Here is a 10,702-nt window from a genome sequence, read left to right as displayed (position 1 = left end):
TTAAAAAAAAAAAAAAAGCAATATATAAGGATAAGGAAATGTGAAATTAAAAAGCAAACTAATAAAAATTTTAAAAATAGGCTAATAACAATGGAACTAGTAAAGGGTAAATCAAATTTAAACTGGTAAATGAAACAACAAAAGACAACAGTTAAAATTCCTTAGGAAGAATTCATAGCAAAATTTTTCTATAATTAGACAGTCCTCATATTAGTGATAATCCAGAAAAACTTTTAAATCTCACACTTAGACCAAATTTCAGAATACTAAAATTATATAGAAAAATTTATATGTAGCAAAATTTCATAACATAAAAAATAAAGGAAAATCATAAAAGTTGTCAGACTTAGCTTCAAAAGAGTAAGAATCAGATTAACATTGAACTCCTCAGTAATGAAGGAAGACCTTCAAAGTGGACAGAGAGGAAAAAAAACTTCAAACCAAAATTTCTATATCTGATTGATAATTCAAGAGTATAGGGATAGGGGAGAGGGAAAATTTTCATACTATTAAGCAATTATTCAGATCAGTAAATTCTATTTACTTCTAAAAGTATACCCCAATATGATCATTCTATAGCTACTATCCAATTGCAATAACTCTAAGAAGCTGGTCACCTCGCTTCTACTTTTGCCCCCTTACAATAAATTATCCACACAGTGGTCCAAGTAGTCTGTTTAAGATATGAACAGTATCATTACTCTGCTCAAACCCTCCCATCACACTCAGAATAAAATCCAAACTCCTGAGGACAGCCTACATAGCCTGGCCCCTAGATACTTCACCAGTATCATCTCCTGCCTCTCCTAGCCATACTCACTACACACCTCCCGGCTATGTTCACTACACGTCTGCCACACTTTATGATCTTGCTATTCCTTGAGTTCGCCATGCTCGCTTCCAACTCAAAATGCTGACACACTCTTCTCCCATTCCATCACTTCATTTGGTTCTCAATTTAAATGTCACCTTCTCAGAATGTCTTCCTAGCTCAAGCAGACATACCACGCACAAGCATGCACACAGCTACACCCACACCCAAGCACACATACAGTCTTTCCTAACCACCACTGTATCAACAGAATGTGTTCAATAAAGGTAAATGCATACTTGGGGGCGGGGGAGGAAAAAAAGAAATAATCTAAAGTGTTTTTGTGGAGTCATAGAATTGGGGGGTAGTTTTTATTTTCTTCCTTATATTTTTCCACACCTTAAAAAAACTTCTACAGAGTATTTATTAATGTTATACGTATTGAAAGTGGCGACTATTACTCACTTATTCTAGTTAAAAGTTATTTTTAGATTACCATGATCCTGAGTTTTATAAAAAATAGTTAATTAACATACTCAGGTACATGACAAAAATCCCCACTCCAAAAGTTTCATCCAATTTTAAACTTCCTTTTACCAAAAATTCAAAACACCTCAGTTCCAGAAATATTCTCCTCTTCCTTTTTCTCTACACTTTTTCCTACACCTTTATATATCATTTCAGTTCCAACTTTTCAGGAACACTTTGATTTCCCTATCTGCTTGTCAACCCAAATTTCCAGTTTAGTTTTCTTGCTGATTATAAAATATTTGAAAAATCCATCTGCTGTTTCTTAAACTAAATCTACCTATCCTATGTTTCAAAGGTAGAATCTTTTCATGCATAGACTCCTGACTACTAAATAAATGAGCAGTGGCAATTATTCTTTGTTTAGTGAAACTGTAGTATTAAAATGCAAAATATCAAACGATGTCAACTACAAATTTCTAGTTTAATATTCCCAAAATATTGTTCAGTTTTTTAAGTAAAACTAAACTCAGTTAGTAATTCAATGAATTATTCCTAAGCACCTACTATATATCAAACACCATAGGCCCAAAGAATAGAATGGAATAGAAAAAAGAAATAGTGGTCAACAAGGCAGCCTTAGTCAGAATACAAAAAAAAGAGGCAAATAACTACACAAAGTAATTAGATTGTGGTAAGAGCTACTAAGAAAATAAGCAGGATACCATGATGGCAAATAACAGGAAAGACTTCATGAATCAGGTTAGTGAAGGAAAGCCTCTCTGAGGAAGTGATCTTAAAATAGGCAGAAAGAAGGCTGCCATGTGAAAAGCTCTTAAACAGGTGGAAAGGATGCAGTAATGAGATTCACAGGGCTACTAACTTTGTACACTGCTCCTCAAGGGAGACCAATGTCATTGGATTCTAAAATTCAAATCCTAAAAGCCAAAGTCTTTCCATCAAGAATCCCACATGAAGAGGTCCAGATGTAGCTCTCTGATAATCTGGCTCAATCCCAGACTAAAAATCAGAGTATTCAATTTTTTGACCACAAAGTACCAAAGGAATGTATTATACCCTCACTTCCGATCTGCTCCAGATTTGTGAGGGGTGGGCAGTTATCGGGAATATGGAAGAGTAAGTAACACTTCTCACCAAGCCTCTGGAAATGGAAATATTTATCTGAGGACTAGACACCAATGAATTCAAGGATACACTGTCTGACAGGTACCAGGGAGCAGACATTGTGCTGTTCACATAAACACTCTAAAAACAAGCAGGTGAACGAGAGAGGTGAGAGGCCATCCCACAGACAGGGCTATGACTTTTCTACCTCCATTCATCACACAGAGAAATAAGCCATCAGATTCTAGATGGAAGAGTAGGAATGAGTTAATTCAAGATAACAGGTTCTGGAATCAGAGACCTGGGTTCCATGTTGGCCCTGCAATTCACTAGCTGGGTGACAGTGAGCAACTTACTTAATCTCTCCAAGTCTTAGTTTCCTCATTCATAAAATAAATTAATAATAATTATTCCAGGGAGGGGAACACACAGTGTAAATATATATATGCCTTACTGTTAAAATGTACAGCTGAAACTTATTGGATTTCGTTAACCAATGTCGCCATAAAAAATTAATTAAAAAAATAAAATAAAATAATTATTCCAACCTCCCAGAGTCATTGGCGAATTAAATACACTATCTCACTATGTAAGCACAGTGTCTGACATACATAGTAGTTGATAAATGTTGGCTATTTTTATTATTATTAAACTGAAAATGTCATTTAAATGCTTGTTATGTCTACCATAGCCATTAAAATCACAACTCAATAAAGCACCGTTTTTAACTTTAAGCAAGATAATTTGGTCTTTATCCTGTAGATTACAGATAGGGAACAAATTAAATCTCTTCAAATCTGATTAGACCTGTTTTCTAGAAAGGACACTTGGCTGCAGAGTAGAAGAGGAACTAGCGGAAATACAAAACCAGGGCAAAAAACACAGTTGAACTGCAGGATCTCAAGCCCAAATGTGAAGCTTCCTAAGAATACTTAGATGTGGGCCCAAAAGTTTTAAATGAAAGATAGTTGTCTTTTGTATCCCAAAAGGGTTATACATACATGCAGGTAAAAGAAGACAACTGAACTTAAAGATGCAAAAAATAAGCACGGCTCAAGTGAATACAAAAACGCTATAGTTCTGCGCTTTCTAGGAATCCAGAAAATGATGGGTAAGTTGAATTGTTAAATAAGACGTTAAGTTTCCACCGTCCTGCATGGCCACTATATGTTGGCTTGTCTGCACACGATGCTGTTTTCCTAAAGCAGGGGTCCCCAAACCCCAGGTCGCAGACCAGTACCATAGCCTGTTGGAAACCAGACCGCACAGCAGAAGGGGAGCGATGGGCAAGCAAGCAAAGCTTCAGCTGTATTTGCAGCCACTCCCCAGCACTAGCATCACCACCTCAGCTCCACTTCAGATGATCAGACATTAGATTTTCATAGGAGCATGGGTCCCTGATGCCCAAAAGGTTGAGGACCACTGTTCTAAAGGACAGGAGGACAACAGGACAAAGCAGCTAAACCACAAATGCTCTGTCCAGCACATAAACCATTAATTCCCCACTCCAGATACAGGTCACAATGGCTGACTGTGTGTTTTTGTTTCAGATGCCAAGCTCCCGCAGAGACCTACACGATCAGAATCTCTGGAGATGGGGCCAACAATATTAATTTTAAGTATCACATTTAGAGAATTCAAACGGAAAAAGTCTTAACATTAGATATAGTAAAAAAATCTTTCTCCCTCAAGCCACCAGTCTAGTCACTAGTTCCCCTCCCCACAAGCAATGTTGTCAGTTTTCTGTGTAATCATAGGTGATCTTGATGCACAGCTCTAGATGAAAAACAATGCTCTCAAACAAAATAAAAAACATTGCTTTAAATGTATGGTTCTCAAACTTTTTAGCCTCAGGACCCCTTTGCAATCTTAAGATTGAGGAACCCTAAAAGTTTTTGTTTATTTATGTGCACTACATCTATTGATATTTACTGTACCCGAAATTAAACAAAGATAATTTAAAATACAATTTATTTAAAAATAACAATAAACCCATGAAATCAACTTTCAAATGAAGCCTAAAACTTTGAAATTTCAATACACGTTAATAGACATTTACTGAACATTTCAATATACACTTAATATACATTTTAATGTATAATTATCATACACTGATTTTCCAAAGCATGTAATCAAGGGAAGACCATATTTTATTTGGAGTTTCATCAAGAGTTAGTCACCATTTTGGAAAATCATGAAACCAACAGCAAACACCACTTGTGGTCCATGAAACACCAAGACAACGTTCTTTTATCTGTCTGCATTGTGGTTCGTGGTGTTATAGATTAGGGCAATCACCTTACTTCAATATGTAGTGTACCACTGTCATACCTAAGCATTTATATTGAAATATTATCTAATGAAAACTTTTCTTCTTTACCTCATAGCTAGAAAGAGGATTACAAAGTATGTAAAGGAGTGTTGCCTCTGACACAGTTGAAACACTGTAACATCAAGCACATTATTTCCAAAGACAGAAGTAATGACTATCCAAAACTATAGTAAGTAAAATGTACTCTAGAAGAGGGGCAGGGATATTCAGAGAGAATTTTACTGTTACTGGCTGGCAGTATGTGTTGTAAGCCAGGTTCATGGCTGTTATAAGCTAGAAAAGGTAGAAAATAATGGTTATACTAACTTTATAAAAATGTCAAACACCATTAAAGTTAGGTGCTTTGCTTCTGAAAGCCCCATTTAAAAATTTCAACTGTAATTTTTTAAAATACTATATGAAAAATTGATCACAAAAATTAAAAAATTAAAAGTAACCAGTGTCTATTATGCCTCAATTTCATAGTATTAAAAAGCAATAAACTACAAAAACATAAGGCCAATTGTTTGTAACATGTCATTAGAAAACGAAGTAATCAAATTTTCTACTTAGTTATCAGGTAAAATATCCATTAGTGAAAATTTTTTAAATTTCAAACACTGTAAAGGCAGCAACATTGCTCCTTCGGTCACTAAAGTAGAACAAATTAAAACAGAACGAGGCAAGCTATTAAATACTTATAAATTCTTCAGTACATAGTAGCATTATTTGGAATTATGACTATAATAATTGTTTGGCAATCCTAGCTGTCAAAAAGAGAGCAAAAAGAGCATCATCTGTAATAGATTTCGTTCAGAAAGAATCCCCTCAGGCTCTCACAGAGAACCTATTTACTCTTAACTTAGACACAATTCTAAATGGAGAAATGCAGAATTTTGCTAAAGTGTTTCAACATCCTGAAAGGAGTGAAGCTAAGTCAATCAAAACGAGTCTCGAATTTAAAAAAGAAATCTTTTTAATTGAAAAAACATCATGCTACTTCACAATGAATGGCCTCCAAAGTCCATTTGCGACAATGAGAACAGATAAACGAGTGGTTTATCCCTGGAGGAAAATTTAGGATCCACTGGTATAATAAATACACTGATTTGAAAGTGATTGCGTTATAATCAACGATCTTAGCTCTCTGATTTCTCCCATGATTAAGAACATCCAATTAGAAAGGTAATTCAGAGGGCTAGAGATGCACGTACAGAAGAACCAGATACAAAAACAGAAGACAGCATACCACGTTAGCACCCATCTTAAGGTCATTGCACCCTCTACCTGGAATTCTCTCCAGATATCCACAGGGCCCTCCCTCACTCCATTCAGGTCTGTTTAAGTATCTCCTCAGAGGCTTCCTTTCACCATTTCCCTCAATATCCCTTTAGCTTACTTTATTTTTTATCACAGCACTTATCACTAATTAACATTATACATTTAACTACTTTCTCATGTCTCCTCAACTAGAATGTAAGATCTATTAGAAGAATGAATCACCTGTGTATCTTTGCATCACCAGCACCCAACAATAGTGCTTGGGGATGGGAGTGCCCAAAGATTTCTTAGATAACTAAAGAGATAGTGAAACTTCATAAAATATAGCAAGGAATGTATGACATCAAGAAACATTTAAGAGACTGACCCCCCAAAATGCATCTTTGGCTCCTAAGGTTATCACAGAACATCAAATAAATTAGGTACGCTACTTGTCATAAATTATGAAAAGTCAAAATACAGTCTCAATATTTTGAATGTAATTTTGTTTAAAGTATTCCCGCAAAACTGCACAATTTCTTCTCCACACTGTGGTGCTTAAGGAATAAGTAACCCAGTTGCTTCAATTACCCAGAAAATTCTTTCACGGTGTATACTCACTTCCCCCTCCCTCCTGCCAAAGCAAACACCAAGAAACGACATATCTAAGTACCACTAAGTACCACGACCACGGAATGGCTTTATATACTGTACAGGATTGAGTTTGGGTAGCAGTATGTGCTAGGTGAACTCTCCAGGAATAGCTCTATACCAAATCCCACCCTCAGCCGTTTATAATAGGAAAAAAGATGGCAGGTAAAGGTCGTAAACACCCCCCTCGCATCATAATCGAATCTACTATACTTTCCTAAGGGAAGGGGAAAATGATGTGGCTCGCCACCACCTGGCACCCCGTCCGGGCGTCACCCTCAGCGCAGTAACAGACGTGTGACTGAGGACCAGTCCCAAATAAGTGCGGAGGCGCCCTGCCCGATGCTGTGACTTTATAGAAGGTGGACGCGTTCGTGAGCTGACATTTTCCCGGGCTTCTCTCTCGGAACCAGAGTGGGGGATGACTCAGCCCGCTCCAGACCCTGCCCTCATTCCTTCCGCCTCGAGGGATCCCGGCCCTCTCATTCCTCCGTTCCGCAGGCTGCAATACCCTCCAGGCCGGCCGCGCCCCTCACAGTTCCACTACCCTCCTGCGGAATCTAGAGGCCGCCCTGCCACGACCCCGCCAGTCCCCTGAACGCGCCGGAGCTGCACGCTCAGAAAGCGGCCTCCAGAACGCGCCTTGGACCCCGAGCCAACCGGCCCAACCCCACTACCTTCGCTCTTGCCCAGGATCCGGCAGCACAGGTTCTGCAGCAGAACGTTCGGCGACTTCTGGTCAGGCGTCGCCATCCTCGCCAGGGACTGCTCACGGGGGCCCAGCGGAGCCGCCGGCCCGAGCCTGCCCGTCCCGAGCTCTGCGCGCTCAGGAGGCCCCGCCGTGCCCGGTCGCCCGCGCCCAACCCGCGCCCCGCGGGCTCCCAGTATCCCCAACAGGCTAAGGCCCCGCAGGCAAGGCTGATGAAGAGGGCGCCATTTTAACGGAACCCGCCGAAACCGCGGGCCCTTCCCACAGTGCCCCGCTTCTTCCGGGCGCTTGGGGCCACCAGTGCGCCGGCCTAAGGGTTCCCGGCGCCTCGTTGTGTGTTTTCCCCGACCACCTCCTTCAAGCCTGGAAAGTTCCGTCACCAAGCGCCTCAGCGGCTCCCTGCATGGATTGCTCCAGGTGCTCGGATCCCTGAACTTCGCGGAGGTTCAGGAAGGCTCAAACTCTCAGACTACCCAGAGGCTCAGGACAGCCACAGACTTTCTGTGAGAATGCTTGGTGCCCACTAGCACCTTCATAGTCCATAATTTTTTAAAAAAGTCATTGGTTCGAGTCACACTTTTGGTATAAGAAGTCTGTTAAAAGGAATACAAGAGTTTTAGCATTTGGTTGAGCACTGATACCTGCTATATTATCTAGCTTTTCATAAGAGTGGTGTGTGGCTTCTCACCATTCCCTATACCTATGCCTCTGTCTCTTAATCCCAGGTAACTATAGTCAGCAGAGAGTTAGTCAGATGAAGAGTAAGAGAGGGAAAAGGCCTAAAGAGAAGATAAATAAGCGCGCAATTACAAGTCATTTTAAAGACAATTATAAACGCTCGCACTTGAGTGCCGGAGTAGCTGCAGGCACTGAGAACTGCCCAATCCAGAACAAGTGACCCAAGCCACACATCAGCTGGTCAAGATGTAGGATCCTGGCAGCCAGGAGCTATACAGGTCACACAGCTACAGTATATTAGACCAAGGGTGAATATTTATTCCACATTGAACCACCCTAGTTTCTTTCCAGGAAATTTGGAATTAAGATCAAAAGAATGTATATCTAAATGGCCTGAAAAAAAGTCACCTTCCAACAAGCAAGTAAGCTAAGTAGGAGAGAAAACACTACCCCTCCCTTTCCAGAGTGAAAGAAGAATGCCAGATCTTACAAACGACCACCTGAGGTATCCCGCCTAATGATCTGAGGTGGAACTGAAGCAGTGATGCTAGCACTGGGGAGCAGCTGCAAACGCAGGTGAAGCTTCTCTTGCTTGCCGGCTGCTCACCCCCTGCTGTGTGGCCTGGTCCCTAACAGACCACAGACCAGTACTGGTCTATGCCCCGGGGTTGGGGACCCTTGCCCTAAAGGAACCCTACTCCTTTGACTGACTATACATTTAAACACTTGTCTTCTAGTCTTCTACCATTTGAATTCTAGGAATAGAAAAACAATAAGAGTCACAAGACAGAGGCCAAAAGAGTCTCTGAGAGAGGCAATTGGAAGGCCAGGACTTCACATTAAGAGCAGAACTGCAGTTTCAGCTAGTAGCAAGTGTTCATAGCTTTTCTACTTCCCAGCCCTCTTGCTATACTTGCCTGGGCTTCTAAGGTAACAGAACTCCAGTTGCATTCACGATAGTAACATGGCAGGATGCAGCAGTGAGAGATACAGAGAGGAAGGAGACTAGAGAACACATGGTACAACATAGTGGACATTGTACTAGTATATCATGACAGCCATCTCCTGTCATTGAAACTTACCTGAATGTGTCTCTGTTTTTCCAATATAAAGATGGAAATAAACCACAATAGAATGTGGTGGACATGTAACAGGATCAGTTCATTAGGAAGACACAATTATAAATGTCTGTGTGCCTAATGACAGCTCAAAATACATGAAGTTGGAGGGACTTCTAGAGAAGGTGGGTGAAGATGTAAGAACTATTCACAAACAAAAGTAAAAAACTGGAAAAACTTGTCAAGATGAACCAAGGCAGGGCACTATAAATCAACCAAATATAGCCCACAAATTGAGAAGCATTTATTCCTAAAAAAAAAAAAAAAATCAAGTTTCCAATGAGAACAACGGTTGTGTGTGGTCTTCTTTCTAGGACTTCTCCAATCCCCACCACACAACTTGATCAGAGAGAACAGAAATATTCTCAGGACAGGGCTAGCTGTCGAACTCATTGGCTGTGCCCCCCAGGAAGGGCAGGTTTTATTTAGGGCAGGAGGTAAAAAGCCATGACTCATCAGCTAAGGGGGCTTGATAGGAAATGAACAGGGTGACACTCAGTAGCCCAGTCTTGGAGTTCCACTTGGTACAAGTGGCAGACCAGCAAGGATTTTAATTCTGTGAGGATTAGTTTTGTGTGTCAACTTGGCTGGGCCATAGCACCCAGATGTGTGAACAAACATTGTTCTAGGTGTTTCTGTGAAGGTGTTTTTGGATGAGATTAACATTTAAATCAGTCACCTTTGATTAAAGCAGAATACCTTCCCTACTGTGGGTGGGCCTCATCCAATCAATTGAAAGCCTGAATAGAGCAAAAAGACTGACCTCCCCGAAGCGAAGGGGAGGTCAGATGACCTTCAGACTTGAACTGCAACATTGGCTCTTCCCTGGGTCTCCAGCCTGCAGCCTGCCCTGCAAATTTTGAACTTTTCAGACTCTACAATCATGTGAGCCAATTCCTTAAAACAAATCAGTCTCTTTCTCAAGATAGATTAATAGATAGACAAATGAAAGGAGAGAGAGAGAGAGAGAGAGAGAGAGAGAGAGAGAGAGAGATCTTATTGCTTCTATTTCTCTGGAGAACCCTGGCTATTACAAATGGAGAAAGCCAAGAAATGAGAAAGTCAACAAATGGCTAAGATCAACTTCCCACAAATATCTGACAGGAAACCACGTGCACACCTGGGAGAGATCCAAGCGACCCTAGTGAAACAGTAAAGTACAGGAGAGACATTGAGAACCTTTTTGAGTGTATTTCCAACCCACATGAGGATCCATCTGCAGAAGATGAAACTCTCACAAATCATTGCTTGAGCACTACATTATGCAGACATAGGACCAAGCCCTAACAAACCAAGTTAAAAGAATAAAAGTGAGAATTTAGAAACTGAGCAGAAACATCAGCAGTTGCACACCATGGGGGAAACACATTACACAGTTTAAATCCAGGCAAGTTGCACACACACATACACACACACACACCTCTCAGAATTCAGGATTGCTATAACATGCTATCTTAAATTTATAATTTCCTACAAAGAAAATTTACAAAACTTGCAAATAAACAGAAAAATGTGACCCATGCTGAAGAGGCCCAGATATTGGAGTTAGCAGAAAAAGACTCCCTCTTCCT

The 10,702-nt window shown here is 40.4% G+C and overlaps 1 protein-coding gene across 2 annotated transcripts in view; it reads right to left on the bottom strand.

Annotated features, from left to right (window-relative positions):
* TUBGCP3 (tubulin gamma complex component 3) overlaps window positions 1–7,592 on the bottom strand; it is an 80,444-nt gene extending 72,852 nt beyond the window's left edge. Inside the window, exon 1 of one of the 2 annotated variants that reach the window (XM_039878806.1) lies at window positions 7,304–7,592. In XM_039878806.1, coding sequence (XP_039734740.1) covers window positions 7,304–7,379 — 76 coding nt within the window. In that variant the 5' untranslated portion in view covers window positions 7,380–7,592. The remainder of the gene's footprint in view (window positions 1–7,303) is intronic. The other variant, XM_039878805.1, reaches the window with a different exon arrangement.
* Between the last annotated feature and the right edge of the window lie 3,110 nt (window positions 7,593–10,702).

Source organism: Pteropus medius, unplaced genomic scaffold (genome assembly GCF_902729225.1).
Source record: "Pteropus medius unplaced genomic scaffold, Ma_sr-lr_union100, whole genome shotgun sequence".
NCBI lineage: Eukaryota > Metazoa > Chordata > Mammalia > Chiroptera > Pteropodidae > Pteropus > Pteropus medius.
The sequence above is the reverse complement of the archived record's forward strand: the minus strand, read 5'-3'. Positions and strand labels throughout refer to the sequence as shown.